The 17,813-nt window shown below is 43.4% G+C and overlaps 1 protein-coding gene across 1 annotated transcript in view; it reads right to left on the reverse strand.

Annotated features, from left to right (window-relative positions):
- UTP20 (UTP20 small subunit processome component) overlaps positions 1-17,813 on the reverse strand; it is a 73,689-nt gene that overhangs the window by 7,247 nt on the left and 48,629 nt on the right. Inside the window, exons 38-52 of the mRNA XM_066634674.1 lie at positions 17,659-17,796; positions 16,648-16,787; positions 15,002-15,081; positions 14,161-14,474; positions 13,372-13,511; positions 13,041-13,197; positions 12,249-12,350; positions 11,573-11,740; positions 10,871-11,037; positions 8,785-8,926; positions 7,817-7,933; positions 6,883-7,053; positions 5,229-5,357; positions 3,332-3,442; positions 581-660 (exon numbers count right to left, since the gene is read on the reverse strand). Of these exons, the coding sequence (XP_066490771.1) occupies positions 581-660; positions 3,332-3,442; positions 5,229-5,357; positions 6,883-7,053; positions 7,817-7,933; positions 8,785-8,926; positions 10,871-11,037; positions 11,573-11,740; positions 12,249-12,350; positions 13,041-13,197; positions 13,372-13,511; positions 14,161-14,474; positions 15,002-15,081; positions 16,648-16,787; positions 17,659-17,796 (2,156 nt within the window). The remainder of the gene's footprint in view (positions 1-580; positions 661-3,331; positions 3,443-5,228; positions 5,358-6,882; positions 7,054-7,816; positions 7,934-8,784; positions 8,927-10,870; positions 11,038-11,572; positions 11,741-12,248; positions 12,351-13,040; positions 13,198-13,371; positions 13,512-14,160; positions 14,475-15,001; positions 15,082-16,647; positions 16,788-17,658; positions 17,797-17,813) is intronic.

The following is a 17,813-nucleotide window of genomic DNA, read 5'->3' on the forward strand; positions in this document are numbered from 1 at the left end:
TCTTCCCTTTTGTTTGTATGCAGAGGAATGGGAGAAGCCTTGGTTCCAGCCAGGGCCAAACACTTACTGCCTAGACTGTTTCAACAAATGGGCAGGGTTTAAGGCATGGAGATATATACATAGAAGGATGTGGAAGAGAGGGTTGGATGAAGCAAAGCCATATACGTTTTCTCTGTGCACCGCAGGAAGTCCTACTGTTTGAATGGAACTACTCCCACGCAGTGTCCTCTTTATGGTGCTGAGCTCTATGCAGCTCAGCAACCCAGAGGTTTGGCAATGACAACATCACCGAACATCTAGACTCAGCTATGTGACAATTTACGATGCTGTGCAGCTCCAGGGGGATCCATGCACCAGCACAGACACCTTATAGGGAATGCTGCTCCCAGTTCCACTAAGTCAAGCATACATGGAAGACTTTTCCACATATGGAAGGGTTTTATTTTGAATAGGGATGGCTTGTTCCTATTCCACAAACAGTATATGATCATAAGAAGGGCCTTATTCAAACCTGGGGGGGGGGGAAGAGACCAGGTTTGATCCGTCTGGAGAACTATATTCATAAACTCAGTACACTTACTTGAGCTGCGCAATGAGGTACTCTAGGTTGCCTTTCAACTTTTTACCAAGGGGATAATCCAGTATATATTTCAGGTAAATCTGTGGGGAGCAAAAAGCCAAACAAGGAACACCTGTGTCAGTGAAAACATCATGGAAATGTAAGTTTTCCCATTTACAAAAAGGTTCATTCCAAAAGACAGACTTCACCTCCAGACAGCCCAATTCCGAGCTGCCCGCTCTGCCAGGACTGGCACGGTGAGGAAATGGCTGCTGTGGCATCCTGTGCACAACAGGGCTGCTGCTGGTGGCTCCTCGGGGGAAGGGACTCTCATCCCCATCCCCTGGGCAAGTAGCCTCACAATGGGGCTACTTGATTCTACAGCAGCTCTTGGACTGCCATAGAATCAAGAGCCTCTGTGTCGGGCTGTGCAGCCTGACATGGAGCTCGGGATGCAGTGGAGCTGAGCTCCAGCAGTCCCGTCTCCCTCCTGCCCTGCTTTCTCCCCCAGCACACCTTCTCCCCACACTCCCCCCGCCCTGGAAGGCCTCCTCCCCCCACGCCCTCACCTGCCTCTCTGCCGCAGACTGCACAGTGGCGGAGCGCCGGCTGGCACTGAGTTCACAAACATGCTTTATGGCACCTTTGCAACAGTGTGTGCCAGCGATAAGCTGGTGCATTTTTTAGGATTGGGCCCTAAGGCTACAATCCTATCCACATTTGCCTGGAAGTAAGCCCCATTGACTACAATAGAACTTACTTCTGAGTAGATCTGCATAGGATTGGGCTCTAAGTGACAGCAACGTAACAGGAAAGAGAATTATCTTCAGGAGGGAGCTCGGAGTTGGTCACTGAATTCTCCTAGAATACCTCTTCAGGTTCTTGCAGAGAAATAAGCAAGAAAGCCAAGTGCCAGCACCTTGCCAAGAGCTTCCTAGTATAATTGATTCAAATGGGATTTCTAAATGTGTTTCAGCAACTGTGCCAGACAAAGCATTAAAACCTCTGCTGGTACTTCTGCTGTCATCTGCCAAATGTGCATCAGGAAGGGCACAAGGATGTACAGTGCAGGACCAAATAATCTAGCATACAGCTGTTGATCAGGTTGGTGGCAGGTCTCTGGTATCTTAACTAGTGGTTCTTCCAGATCCTGCTTCCCAGGATCCCTTAGTGGGAGCCACAAGGAATTCAAGACAGACCTCACACATATGTACAAACCTCACATTTCTCCTCCTGGCTACAAGGTCTCCCTTGATGCAGTGTTCTATTCTCGGTCCCTTCCTTCTTCATCCACCATTCAGGTCTGACTCTTCAAACAAGGTACGCCCCAGAGCTCAACACTTTTGTAATAAAAGCTAACACACCTTCTCACCCTCTCCCTCACCCATTCATGTTGGACCTCAAGCCTTAGAACCATCTAGTTAAGGCAATCTAATTAGGACACTGCTCCAAAACACTGGGCCAGGTTAATCTACATTCTCTAAAGAAAGACCACAAGACCCCTTCACACATCTAGAGTGAGATATACGGTCATCTCCTCCTCCTTTAGAAGAGAGAGACTGGAACAACATGACAATAGCACCAGCTCCTGCTTGCAATGCAAGAGGGAGCTGATGGGGTGGGGAGAGAAAGAAGAGATCAACCTCCTCTGGCTGAGCTCAGAATCTCTATCTGCTTGCTACAGGCAAAACACTGGCTTTGGTGAAGAAGTGGGAGGTGTGCCCTGCCTGCTCCAGTGTATCTTGTCCTGTCCCTAAGTGGATCCTGGACCACTGGAGGATGACAAGTAAGAAGAAACTAAAAACTTTAACCTGTGTAAATTATTCAAATTAAGCAAACCTATGCAAAGGTCTTTAACTGAATTATTTATTCTGCTTCTATTAAATCAGAGTGAGGAACAAGAAGTTGGTAGCCTTGAAGTCAAATTTTTCTATTCATATTGTTCACTAGACACTGTCCACACACTTTCATGCTTATTTTGATGAGGAACAGAAACTTGCATTTTAAAAAAACAAAACCTGAAAGCTAAATTCCTCAGGATGCACAATTTAGCAATCTAATGTTTTGTCTGGTCTTACGAAAATCCACACAGCATCTGTCATGCTAGATATTAGGATTCAAAACAAGTTCATCCCATTAATCCCATTTGGGATTAATTAGAGTCAAAACCAAGACTAGCATTTTAAGTGGTTCTGCATCAGTATCATCATGATGAATTAGAACAGGGGTGCTCACACTTTTTTGGCTCGAGAGCTACTTTGAAACCCAGCAAGGCCCGGAGATCTACCAGAGTTTTTTTTACAATGTTCGCGCCATCATAACATATAACATTTATGTGTACAATGTATGTTGGTGTACCTTAAACCCCACTGAGTATAACAGGACTTACTCCTGAGTAGACATGCCTAGGATTAGGCTGTGAGGCTGCAATCCTAGCCACACTTACCTGGGAGTAAGCCCCATTGAGTACAATGGGCCTTACTCCCGGCATTTCCTCCCAGAGGCACCTGAAGGGGGGGTCGGCACTCCGCGATCTACTCATTTTGCCTCGCGATCTACCGGTAGATCGCGATCCACCTATTGAGCACCCCTGAATTAGAATATGGAACTGGTTTCAGATAGATACTAGAAATATTTGTGGTGTTGCTAGCTTTCCTACCATCAATCAAATGGGAACTGTTGAAAACAGTTGCAAAGATCTGTTTGAGTTTGAAAAGTTTGAAAACAGTTGTAATAGTAAAGACTTTAAAAGCCCTTTTCACTTCTACAAACCTGTCTGCACTGGATTCTAACTTGCTCGCTTGGGCCCGTGATGGCAAAGTTTGCAACCTTCTGCATGACTCCGTCAACCTCAGGAGCAATCAGTTTTCTGGACAAAATAGCCTTTAAAAAAAAGAAAGAAAGAAATACAAACCTGACTTTTAGTGATTTCACTCTGCACACTGTGAAGTGCAACTTAGGCTATTTCCTTAGTTTTGTGTGCATGTGTGTGTCTTCTCTCACCACAACATACATGTTGGCTGCCATATGCGGTTAGACCAAAAGAGTGAAACATGTTTCATCTTCTGGCTGACACATCAGAATTACACACAGTTTAAGTAGTTACAACCTTCGCCAAAAACTGACTTTTATGTGGTTAATTTTCCTCCTCCTTTGTAAAACTTATCACCTTGCAGGTACAAACAGTGCTGAAGACCAGGGAAATTTAACCCCCCCTGTTGCACGTTAAAAAGACATACATCTAAATCTTCTTTTGATGTAAGAAGCAACACAATCTACTTCAATACAGGTGTGCGTCACTTAACAACGTTCCGACTAACAACCAACTGTACATAAAACAGCCCTCTAACACCAGAACACAAGGTTCTCACATGCTAGTCAATTTCATTCCGTTATATGCTATAGAGCAGGGGTCTCCAAAATTTTTAGCCCCAGGGCCACATCATGTATCTTAATCAGGTGTCAGCTGGGGTTTAGAGACCCTGTCATGAATATGTACATGTTAGCCCTAGGTCGGCAGTAGAAGCCTGAACCACACTGTGTGAAGCTTGAACCACACTAAGACAGTGTAACGGAGAAGTTGCTAGCAGTTCCTAGCTGCAAGAATGTGGGTAAATAAACAAAAAGATTGTTGTCTCTTCTTTGCTGGCCAGAAAGGACAGATAATAAGAATTACAACCCATTGGAATGTTTAGCATCTTAGTAGACAGAGAGGCGCCTGATCAAGCGTGATGGAGTGCAGCTGTGGATCTCCAGTTGGGAGGGGTAAGAACTAGGAGGAGTTAACAACCAGGCCAACTTTGGGAAGGTTCTGTTCTCAAAAGTTTCTGATTGGACAGTCTAAATAAGTATGAGGTCACCTCAGTACTATTAGCATAAGAAGTATAAGAATGAGTGCCCAGGGGATGTGTGGGTGTTCCTTTGACAGAGTTTTGGGTGCAACATCCTGCACACTTTGAGCTCCATTGTCCAACATGGGCACCTGGTCTCATAGGTAGCCCTGGAGCTAAAAGATCTCCAAGAGTAACTGACCCAGGTGAGAGATAGGGATTAATAGAGATAGCCAGCTAGCTTTATTATTTTATTGCTGATATGTTTCCTAGATATTTATGCCTCTAGCATTTGCTGCCTTATGTAACCTTATGTACTTAATAAACTAAAATATCTTTTACTAAGTTGTTTCATTCTCTATTGGGGACAAAGGTTCAGAATCCTGCCTAGCCGTTCAGCAAGTTACCAAGTGCTCATTGAGGACTAGTAACTTGAGGACTGAAGCTTTAATTGGAGAAAGTGCTCAGTGTCTGCAAGGGATAGAATTAAGCCTAGAGGATCTCAGTGTCCCTGGACTGAGGCACTGGCACATACAGGGTGGTGGCAGTACTACTGAGCAGAGGGGCCTTGAGGGCTTTAGGGTTCGAGAACCAAGAACTCTGAGCACACCAAACCCCTCTTAAGTTTGCGACAGACCCCTGCAATAGACTCTATACCACATTCAGCCACTAGATGGTGGTGGATATCAACATAATAATGGGTTTGCTTTACCACAGGGATTGGAGAATGCATCCCTGTTGTTAAGTGACAGACACCTGTATATACTTACATAAAAACAGAGTGCTTTGTTTTAGTTTGAAGAAATAGTTTTAAGAGACTGTCTGGGATGGTGTAATACCTTCAAGAGGCCAAAGGCTGTGGCTTGTCGTAAAGAATCATAGAGATCTTCTTCAGCAAATCCGAGCAACACTTGCAGTTGTTTCTCTGTTATGTGACTCTTTGTGTTCTTCACAAGCAGAGTTACACACTGCAAATTAAAATCTAGAATTAGGATCACAAATACTTGAAAATATTTGATACGGGGCTTCCTCTGGATCCCAAGTTCTTAAAGCCTTATGAGCTCTTATGAGACTCCACAGGTGTGGAGTTACAGTCTCAGTCAGAACCCCTCCTATCCATTAAGATCTGCAGGGAAGTCTCTGCTCAGAGTCTGCCTGCTCAGTGGTCATATTGCTGGGTAACCCCAGCAGGCTCTTTTTTGTGGTGGCCCCAAACCCATGGAATCTATTGCCCAAGGAAACCTATGTAACCCACCCATGAAGACATGTAGGTGGGGGAATATAAACGTTTTACCATTTTCCCAGACATTGAACCATTGTCTATGACATTCATTTATGGAAGCTATGAACTATTCAGGATGCATGCTTTTAAGTTGGCATTATGACGACAATTATTATCAGTTGTTTTGGATCCAGTTCTGTAAATATGTTTTTAAACTTTTAAGGAGCAGTGAGGGGCAAGTTTCTACATGACAACCTTCTTCTACTCCAGAGCTTCAGTATGAGTGTCAGAATTTTCATATTACTTAATCTTCTACAGCAGTGGTTCTCAAACTGGTGGGTGGCAACCCATCAGCCCAAGAACCACTGCCTCTTCAAGGGGTAGAGTGAAAGCAGCAGCACGATCCTCAGGATGCGATCTTTGCAATCACAACCCAGAAGTGGGTTGCAATCACATTTTTGAGCGTTAGAGATGCAGGAAGTCCTGCATAGGGCTCCGCAGGGCTCCCTGCACCCCCAGGAGGCCAGCACAAGGCAGGGTAAGCTGAAAAAAGCCCCTCAGTCCCTGGCAGCAGTGCAATCCTGAGGATCATGCTGCTCCCCCCCCCCCCCCGCCAAGACTCAGTGGTTCTCAAACTCATGTAGAGTTTGAGAACCACTGTGCTGCAGCATATCAGGATCAGGCCAACAGAGAATAGGCATTTTCTGTTTGCTCACCAGGACAGGGTTCCCAACTTTTGGTTGAGACTCTTACCCCCTTGAGGAAGGTAGCAACCTGATCAGGGACCCATAGATGCCATTAGCATGGCATTTCTGGGAGTCGCTGCCAAATGCATGTGAGTAAAGCAACAGCACCAGTGAAACCCGGAAATGCCATATAACAGTATCTACAGGTCCCCAATCGAGCTGCTACCCTCCTTAAAGGGATAACAGTCTCAACCAAAAACGCACACACAAGTTGGGAAACACTGCAGTAGGTGATCCTAAATTAGGTAGCTGTACTGTGCAGCTCCCAACTTCTGTTGATGGTTAGTGGTGGCGGCTGACAGCCAGATCAAATGCTGTCATTTTGGGGACACTGTAGGAATGAGAACTAGCAAAAATTGTCCAAAAAGTGCAATTTGCTAGCATCCACAGGCCTGTTTCCAAAAGATGACTTCTGCCCATCATACTGATCATCCTACCTCATTGAGGTTTCATGCAAACATTTTGACCTGGAATAAAACAGTTGAAAAGATTAGTGCAGATCCTGTTCTTTCAGTTATGACTTACTTTGAAACAATTAACCACCAAATGAAAATTCTGGCCTTTAGCTGCTCCGGGTTTGGCAAAGTCCTTCAGCAGAAGGAAAAGTTGCTTGGTTAGTTGATCTATGTTCTTGTCCACAGAAGGCAGTGGAAACTTTAAAACCCAGAGAAGGGACAGAAGAGCACCAGTGATCACCTAAGAAAAGAAAGCAATAAAATAAAATAAACCTATCCAGAAATGTTTGGCCACAGCCATGAATTCCTCAATGGAAACTACTGGTCTTCTCCATCTCATAGAAGATTCTATTTTTATAAGGTTCTCAGTGCAGTGCCATCAAAGACATTTGAACCATGCCCTGAACCTCTGGCACTTAATACCATAATTTTAACACAGAGAAGCAAAATATATGTGGATAAGAGGGTGACCTCAACTTAATTGCAACAACAAGAGGTGCAAGGCTTAAATCTTCCTGGAAGTCATACCAGGAGAGGGTTGATTCACGTTTAATTTTTGTACTCTGGTATCAGTACCTACACACAAACACATAACAGGAAACACCATTTTAATGCAAGTATACACACGTACACTATTTTTGCACATATGCATTTTATATTAGACTTTGCGTACCCAAGAACAAGCAGCCAGTTGTGAAAGACTCCACACAGGAGCAAACTTAATCCGGTTTTATGGCTGTGGATACCCAGTAATAAGGTGCCTTTAGAGGACATTTTCCAAAGTTTGTTCTTGCAACCATGAAGGACAGAAACTTATGCATGAATTAGCTCAGGTTTTTTTTATTCATCTATCCTGGCATCTAAAAATTCAGTATGTGAATTTTATTCCCTAATCCCTTTATTAATCTCAGTGGCAGCATAAAGACTAGGATTCAAGCTGAAATTAGTGAGTGGCTGCATTGTAGAAGAGCTGTTGCACTTCGACAATGCACTTCAACCCTTACCTTCACGTCTGTGGATTGAAGGCAGTTGATAAGCAGCTCTACAAAAGGATCCAACATTTCTAAAATGTGCTCATCTGAAGAATTTATTTTGGATCTCTTCAGGCTCATGTGCAGCAGCTATAGTAGGAAAGAAATGCATGACATTAATTGCGTATAAATTAATGAGGGATGAGAACTGTGAGATGAAGATGTATGGAACTGTCCCATAGAGGAGATCATGGCTAAGGAAGCAGGACTCACCTCCTGTCACGGGGTGGGGCAAGTCCCTTTCCCTTTAAGATGGATTAAGTTGGGTGTTTGTTACCCAGGTGTAGTGCATTAGTAATTTAAAGAATAAAACCTGGGCATGGGTGCCTGAAAACACACAGCAGGAGGAAGGGAGCTGGGGGTTAACAGCTTTTATACTGGAAGAAATGCTGAGAGACATGAAAGATGGTAATTTTAGCCTCTTTTTAGATATGATCTTTTCTTGTTTTTAAGCTACTGTAATTCATGTAGATATGTTATTGGAGCAATTGAAGCTCCCTTAAAGCTATAATAAAAATCTTTTACATGAAAATGGAGTGCAATAATTAACCAAGGACATGTATGTTAATAGGACCTGGGGCTTGGAGTAAGCTAAATACATAAACATTGCTCTTGGGGGTTTGTGGAGGGTGGTGTAGGTGGAGGAGGGTTAAATCCTGGTTGACTTCGGAATCACCCCTGGTCCTTCCCTACCCCAAGGGTGATGTTTGTGACACCTCCCACCTGATTAGAGGAAACAAGAACTGTTAACCCAGATCAATCATGCATTTTGAAGGGAGGGATTTTTTACTAAAGCATAAAGGTAAAATTTCAGGCTGCAATCCTAAAGACACTTTCCTGGGAGTGAGCCCCACTGAATACAATGGGACTTACTTCTGAGTAGATAGACATAGAATTGGGCTGTCAGTTTTTTAAAACATTAGAAAACATCGTTTTCTTACCCGCAGGCCTGACTCAACCAATATGTGCATGTTTGTCCTGCGGCTTACAGGGGCTTTCTGCCCTCCTCGGACTGGGGTTGGTAGAAGTAAAAGGCAGCTCTCTGGTTGCAAACGGGGATCTGGAGGAGTGGAAGCTTTGGTCCTGGGGTGAAAAAAATCATTTATGGAGAGAACCAAAACTAGGTTTTAGGTCTTCACCAACAGTGTCAGCAATTAGCTCAGAGGAACTACACTGCACAAGGGAAGACAGAACTGGGTCATACTTGCATGACTGCCTGATGATAAAGTTGAGCTACTCACTTCAGAGTAAATTTAGTGACTTTAAAGGAGTCTAATCTGGATTAAATGGTTTGCTAATGTATTTGTTAAAAAAAATTAGGTCACACTCTTCTATTTCCACATGAAGACTAACATCAATTATTTAAAACACAATCCATCCATAAGAAAGAAAAAAATAAATATTAGCAGTCAACGGATCAGCAAGCAGGGGAAAAAAATCTTAGACCTCAGTGGATAGCCAAAATGAAACCACCCCCTTCAACAAAGACACAACCTGGGCCAGCTCTGCAGAGACAGTTCCATAGTATCAATGCTCCCACTGAGAGAACTCTGTCCTGCATCCCCACCAGCTGTAACTCAGCAGTGACATCCAAACCACAGCCCTCAGATGTTAATTGTAGAGCACAGGCAAGTACAAATGGAGAAGGTGGTCCTTCAAATATCCAGGCCCAAAGCCATATAAGGCTCCAAAGGTCAAAGCCAGCACCAGTGATGTTGCCAGACAATCAGGTTCCAGGAAGAAACCTGGTTGCTGCAATCTATACCAGCTACAGTTTCTTGATCATCTTCAGGGGTAGGTCCATGTAAAGCACTATACAACAGTCCAGGTGTGATGCAACTACAATATGGATTATCAGTTGATATCCTTCAAGGAGGTGCAACCCTGTCCAGAACAGGCTGGAAGCCTAATCTATTGACCTATGGCATGCCTCTGTTTCACCTGGATTAAATTTCAAATGTTTACAACCCACCTCTAAGCATAGATTCAGAACACCCACAGCTATCCCCATATCAGATGAAAAGCAGAGATAGAGCTGGGTGTTATCAGCATATGAGGACACCATACTCCAAATCTCTGGATAACCTCTCCCAGCAGCTTCACACAGATATTAAACAGCATGAGGGAGAAGATGAAACTTTGTGGGATCCCACAGGCAAGTGAACAAGGGGCTAAACAATAAATACCACCTTCTGAACCCTACCTGACAAGCAAGAGTGAAACCACTGTGCTCATCTCTGCCTGGTGGCTCAAAAGTAATCATGGTCGATGAAATCAAAAGTCACTAAGAGGTCTGAAAAAAATAGCAAGAGTGCACTCTCTGTCTAGTTCCCAGAGAAAGACAGTGCAAGGGCAACCAAAGTTGTTTCAATCCCAAAACCATGTCTAAACCCAAACTGCAAAGTATCTAGATGATTACTGTCATCCAGGGGCAACCCTAACCCTTAATGAAAGGGTTGAGCAGGTGGTTTAATTCAGGCACTATGTTACAAGCACCCCAAATTTGATAGACTGGGAAAAGTTACTCCTAGCTTATCCTGGGGGAATACTGAATGCTGCTGAAGTTCCCATATGAGATTGTTCAGGTCGGTTTTATATCTATTATCTTCCATATGCCATAACATAAGTACAAAGTGTAAAACAGAAGGCATATACAGTCAGAGCCAGGTATCTATGGTTCAGGTATCCACAGATTTGACTCACAGCAGATGCTAACATATACCAAGGGGGTTCCAGAACTGGGATACCAGATACCAGGTTCTGAATGTATTTCAACAACTTCAGTGGAAAGAACTAAAACAAATAATTGTGAATAGCTCCAATATGGAAACTACGGACATCTGACCTAATGAAGACTTCGGGGTTCAAATCTGGACCTTACTGCCAACCACAGGAAAATGGCTCCTCCTACCTTCTATATGTAAACATACTTTTCAAAGCAGAAAATTGCCATTCAAGCACTTGTCTCAGCAAACAAAGTCAAGAAAACTGGCTTTAATCATGGCTACACTATCTGTAAAAACGTACCTCGCTTTCTCTGTTAACAACGGTAGATTTTCACTAATCAGGCCATGGCTAAGCAGAAGAACGGACTCTGCAGTCATTGCTGTGTTCATGATCAATCCAGACACAATGCGGCGAAACGTCTCGTGTACCTTCCGGGCCATCTTTAGACTTGTGGTGTTCTCTAAAATCTGCCAGACAACATCATATTAGGACTGAATTCTTGCATCTCCCTTTATAGCACATTTCTGCCTTCATTTCACTAGGACAATTCACTTCAAATGCCCCACAGTGTCACAGACTGTCCCCTCTTGCCTCCTTGCTCATTTTACTCTTGCATGCAACTCACCTTATAGGCTGAATTCACCACGCTATTCACAAATATCTGCACTTTAATCTGTGTGTGTAAATGGCTGCACATATTTTATCTAGAGGGGGGTAGGGACTGGCAGCTCTTAGACAAATCCTGCTGAAAGGCCACGAATAAGACCACAAAGCCCCTCTGAGTGCTGTGCAGCTGCTGACTATGGAAACATCACAGTTAGCTTTGTGCCAGGATTATTCATGAAAGGAGAACAGATGGAAATGCGGAACTATACAAGTGGCTGCAACCCCCCCAAACAATAAAAGTCCTTAGAGTGTACATTCAGCAAAAAAATTAGATAATTTTATTCACAGCATGCTGCACTTCAAGATTTCCCTGAAAAATTAGTGGCACGGTCTTACCTCTTTCAATGGAAGGATAAGCTTGGTCACCTGGTCCTTCCCTACATACTGGGCAACAATTTCATAGGAATCGTAACTCTTGCTTCTGCGGGCCTCCATGACTTTGGAAACGATGCCTTTCACTTCCTTCTCCTCTGCAACCTCCCCAAAGAGTTCTTGATTGAAAATCTTTTTTTCAAGAAGGCATAAAAAGAAACCAGGAGAGCATAAGAGCCAGAAATGACAAAGCAATGACTATGCTGAGTGAGACAAATGGCCCCTCTAGTTCAGTATTTCCACACTGATAAGCAATGGCTCTTCAGGAGTTTCAGAGGGGGTCTTCATCAAGTGGAGATGACAGGAATTGAACCCAGGACCTTCTGCCTGCAAAGCAGGTGCTCCACCATTGAGCCATGTCCCTATCCTGTATAAATTCGAAAGCCATGACCTCCTCAGAGGTCTGTTGCCACTTTCCCACATACTGTAATGGCTCATGACTTGGGCTCCTTCATGAAAGATTATTATTTGGACCCTGAAGTTATTCAATTGGCAAACTGCCTCTCCCTCGGTTTCGCCTCTCCCCATTGTTAAGAAACCAAGAAGCTGGAACCTAAAGACCGACACAGCATCTCTGAAACAAACTCCTTTTGAATTTGGTATTTTTCACATGCACCGACTTTGTATTCAACCAACTTACTTCAATCAAGAGTTCTATGCAAGGATCCAAATCACCAACGTTTAGCCTGTTACTGGTTAGGCCTTTCAGCAGGAGGTGGACTGTGAATGTTAGGACATGCATCTACACAAGTGGAAGAAAACAAATTACTTTACATTTGCTCAAGAAAGCATTTTGACTGAGAGAAGGACATAGGCATGCAACTGGAACAGGATTTTGATGATTGTTATGATGGTCTTCTCAGCAGTTTTTATACTACTGATGGCTAACTCAACTTCCTGTATAATGCGATGTCAAAATTTCTGAGCTCAGGCTCCCACTTCTACACCTGTTCAAACTTTTAGTCCTATCTCTCAAAACAGCACCAAGCATTGGTTCTACACACACAGAGCACAAAGATTCCTGCATAAGACTGTGTTTCCTGTTGCATGCAGAGATCTTCAGACTGCAACACTAATCCAACTCTAATAATAAACTTACTCCAAATACCTTTAGAATAAGGCAATAGCTCTTCCCAAATCAGGCTGGTATGATGGGTTAAGTAGGGGAAGCTGCCTCTCCCCACCAATCTGATGTAAATCAATAAGGTTCCTTTGCTAGAGGATATTCAACTCCCCCATGTCTTTGCTATTAAGGGGAGGAAGGCACCACCTGGCTCAGGATTTCAACCTTTCCAGGAATTTTATACGTTCTTCACAGTATAATCTGTTCATGCTACTAAGCTATGGCAAAATACAGTTCTGATGTGCTTGTATAACTCTCTCTTTCCTAACTGGTCAAGAGTTAGAAGGAGGAATAAGACCAGAACATTACCTGGTAACCATGGACAAGGGTTGACTGCATTTCTTTTAAGACATATTGCAGGTATTGTGCCCCCAAAGCCTCCATTATTTTCATCAGGGTGTTACGTGCGATGTCCCGGATTTCCTGTGCTCTGTTCCTCAGGAGAGAACAGACTTTCAGGAGAATGCTGGAACCCAGAGAGAGACAGAAATAATCAGAGAAGTACAATGGAGCAAAAGAAAAACTGGGGAGAGCTGCTTTTCAAGATGAGTGCTTTCCAGCAAGTCTATATTTTGTTTACACTGCTTATCTCCAACAGGTTCATACTATACAAATTTCACATTTATCAGGAGGACTCTACCTTGGCAAATTCCCTTGCATGACATCTTCTGGGAGAGTCTGCATCAGCTTGACCATTGCAAAAGCTAATGGCACACGAACTACTTCTTCGTCATTCACAACTTTAGATTTCACAAGTTTGTGTTCTTCATCTCTTTTGACCTGCAAGGTTCAGCAAAAATGCTTCTTAAAATCATTCACTAGAGACGCTGCCTGCCTGCTGTTGATGGACATCATTCTTATACCTAAGCCCAGGCACAAACGCCAGTACCAGGTGCTTACAAGTAAGATGGCTACCAGCAATGATCTTATCTATAAGGTGGCGGGGACAACGGAAAGACTCCAATAAAAAAGAAAACTCAGTAAACGAGCATGGTATTTACCAATGTTTTTTGGTTATGCAGGAATGAAGTGGGGGGAAGGAAGGGAGGGGGCACTGGAGTAAAGGACTGTATAATGGCGTTCTACCAATACGCAGGACTACATATGTGGGCAATTTTCTTATACTAGAGACATTAACGTAAATTCACTGTATATAGTAAGAGACGTATAAAACAGAAGTTGAGAAAGGACATCCCCATTAGATATTGAGGACAAGATGATTTTACCCATGGAGAGGTTCTCAGAATTCCCAAATACAGAGAAAAGGTTGTGGCAAGCTATAAAACAAACCACCTTCCCCCACCCAACCGAGGTTCCTCCTCTCCCCTGTTGGGCTCAGCAGCAGCAAACAACCTTCAATTCTCATCTTCTTAGGAGTCAATATATATTTAGTTGGGGGATTTTTTGAGCAGAAGGGTTAGAAATGCACCTTTGCAGTGAGACATCGTTTCAATTTGGGCAAAATGCTGCCAGTGACTGTTTCTTGAATATGTCTAATCAGAAACTGCAACTGCTCCTTATTCCTGCACAAGAAGAAAATGGGTTTCTTGGCTTCCTGGGAGTTCTCAACATCTCCACTGGCAGGCTGATCAGGCACAGATGATGCAGCCTCCTTGGGTTTGTTGGTGTCACTAGAAAGTTCGATGCCGGTTTCTTGGTCTTCTTCTCCATCACTCAGCTCCGTCTCCATGGCTTCATTCTCTACTTCAGGCTCAGCATCAATAGCTTCAGCTTCTGCATCTGCTAAGCAGATTGAGAAGAAAAAACTTTAGCTATGCGATGGCCAGTACCGACTCTGGCGAATCCATGGAGCATTCATGACTTTCAGTGAACTGTATGGTTCCATCTCATCATCCTTACTTAGTGTGTAAAGACCCCATTATTCATTGATTTATTTAGTCATATTTTTAATTTGCTTTTTAACAAAGAAAAATGCCATGAAAGAGCTCATATAAAAGAGTAAAAATTACCATCAACTACTAAAACTACAATAAATAGATGAATAAGCAAAAGTCAAATTAAAATTAGATAAACAGCAGCATCAAACTACATTAAAAGCAGCAGAAAAGTGCCATGTTTTGTTTCTAAAAAGTGTCAAGAAAGGGGCATGACAGAAAGAGGGTGTTCCATTAGATAATAAAGGGATAAAAATATGGGTTAGAATCCCCAAACCATGTCAGTTGAAACTTTCCTTGTGCACTACTATGAGAAATTGAAGTTGTATAAGGAGAGATGGTTCCATCATCTGATATATGAATATATGATATTACCTTCATTCTGCATCATCTCAAGCTGCTTTTCAAGAGTGTCATTGTCAAAATGAAAAGCTTCCAGCACCATAACCAGCACACTGTCAAACAGATTTGGGGGGAGGGAATAATAAGATGTTAATTCTAAAAAGTCCAACTTTTAAAACAGATTAAACCCATTTTGTCTACAATGCTGCTACTCCTCCTCTTTCAGGTCTCCCTGCCCATGCCTCTCTCTTGTTCTCCATCCTAAAATCTTTCCTACTAGTCCAGTTACCACAATACAACCCAATCATTTGATTCCAAGAACAAAGCATGTAAGCCACCTGGGAAATAGAAAACAGTCCAAAATATATTGATTGCAACAGCTAATCAGTTAAGACCTCAAAGTGAGGATACTTCCAAATGTGATACAGAATGTGTGCATACACATACCTGGTCTGTGTGTGTGTCTGCTATGCACTGAAAAAGGTCAAATATTCTACTTAGGGTGCAATCCTAACCAGCAGTTATGCCGCTATAGGTGGCCCTGGAGGATCACAAACGTGCCATAAAGCAAGTTTGCGCTTTTTTAGGCGAGAGCTGCGTCGGCGCATTCAGATACGCCGACGCGCAGACGGAGGCAGAAGCCTCCGCAGCGGCTCCTGCGCCGCCGCTTGTGTTGCTGTGAGCGCGCCGACATAAGCGGCAAAGGTAGGCGTGGGGGGCATGGGGAGGGGTGGAAGGGGGTGTTACTGGGTGGGGGAAGGGTGGGCCCAGGAGTGCACAGGGAGCCAGGGGCGGGGACCCAGTGGTTATGCCAGATCCCAACCCCCATCCCTAGCGGAGTGGCTTTAAGCCACTCAGGTCTCCTCGGACTTGCACCACCTCTGGAGGTGGCATAGGTCTGAAGAGACCCATAGGGGCGTGCAGCCCTTACCCACGGGTAAGGGGAAGAGCTTCCCCTTGCCCGTGGCTGAGCCGCTGCTCGCTGCAATCCCGCATTGGATGCAGCGCAAGCCTCCTGGCTTGCCTGCTCCAGCGCGGGTTAGGATTGAGCCCTTAGTGTGCTCAACCTTAGAATACCTTTTGAATTCTGGCCAACGTGGATTAAAACAGCACAAAATACAATCTTTTAGTGCAGACATAGTACTGCGGCTCCCACTAACCCAGGTTTACATCCAATGAACCATGTGTGGAAGGAAAAAAAAAAAAAGACTTACAGGGCAATCCTATGCACGTATACTCAGAAAGAAGTCCAATGAGACTCATTCCCAATTTTGTGTGTACAAGATGCCTTGGTACTCTTCTGTAAACACCTGGTGCAAACACTAGCAGAAAAGCTCTTTCAGTGTAGGTATTGGGAGCTACATCGTGTATGAGTCACATGGTGAACAAGAGAGATGCAGGTTGCAGCACATAAACTCCAGAAGGCCATAAAAAAGGCCATGACTTTATGAACAAAGAACTTCTTGGGAATTGGGGTCTCTTCTATCATACAAAGCTCTTCTGCTAAGCTGCAAGCAGAAGGGGCTTTCCACTAGAACCTGAGCAGAAGGGAACTTTTGCATGCAAGTCTGTAAAAGCGACACTAACATCTTAAAGAGACAGAGATTGTCAGTGTGTTTATTTTATTCCCACTATCATTAGTATGAAATGACTGATCTTAACATTGATTTTTACTGTACCTGACACCCAATTTTTGATTGATTTGTCCGGTCTGCAAGACGTGTATGAAATGTTTCAAGTGATAGAGATATGCTGACCAAGAAAGATGTCTGCAAACAGCTCCCACCATTTCCACTGAAGCAGTTATCATATTTTCATGCTAAGAAACAGAAACAGAAAACCTCTAGTCTTCCCCATGTTCAAGCAGGACAGAAACTCTGCCTAAAGTTAACTAACAAAGCAAATGTAAAATAAGATGAACAGTGTCTCAATGAACCTCCCTTCAGTGACGTTCCCAGTAGGGGGGGGCACAGTGCTAAGTTTTGCAGGGCACCTCATCACCCCCTGCAAGCTGTCCCTCCACCTCATTGCCAGAGCCATTCCAGGAGGTGAAAGCAATACAGAGGAGATGACTCCACATTACTTTTGCCTCCTGGAATGGCTCCGATGACAAAGGCAGGGCCCCCCGCCACCCTGGGAACGCAACTGCATTCCCCCAAAATCTCCCAAGACAGAGTGAAAAAGCAACAACTCTGAATTAAATAGTAGGTCTGTAAGCTGCTGAAAAATTCACCCAGCTGAAGTTATATCCACATTCTGAGTACTGAAAGTGAGCTACAAGTTTGGCAAAATTCAGAAACCCATCAAAGTTTTTCTTCAGCTCATTTTTATATTCTTAAATTACATGATGTATAATGCACTAAGTGGACATGAGAACAGTGCAACAATGTCAATTGAAGAAAGAGTCACATTCAGACCCAGTTTCTTTGAAAAATAGCTCAAAACCTTAATTTTTTTAAAGTAACTACTACCACTAGTAAACTAACTGACAAATTCTCTGTATGAAACAACCCAATTCTAAGAGAAAGAGGCGATGCTAAAGTTAGTATGGAAATAGATCTAAAATACACTCCGGTTTCCAGTTCTTCTCCACTTTTGAACAGTGTCCTGTCCCATCAAAATAAAGTACCAAAAGGGCATGAAGGGCAAATAAATTATTTTAGAAAGTGTTCTCAATATGTTAAACTCACCTTTAGCATTTTCTCATCAAAAATAGTAGTAGTTGCATAAGGCATAATGTAGTTCTGAAGAGATCTTGAGGAAAGTGCAGTTTTGCCTTCAGAGATTTGCTTAGCTAGTTTCCTTAAGGCTCGTGCCCTTCTGTGAATCTGAGAAAGATTGAGAA

Source organism: Tiliqua scincoides, chromosome 7 (genome assembly GCF_035046505.1).
Source record: "Tiliqua scincoides isolate rTilSci1 chromosome 7, rTilSci1.hap2, whole genome shotgun sequence".
Classification (NCBI taxonomy): Eukaryota; Metazoa; Chordata; class Lepidosauria; order Squamata; family Scincidae; genus Tiliqua; species Tiliqua scincoides.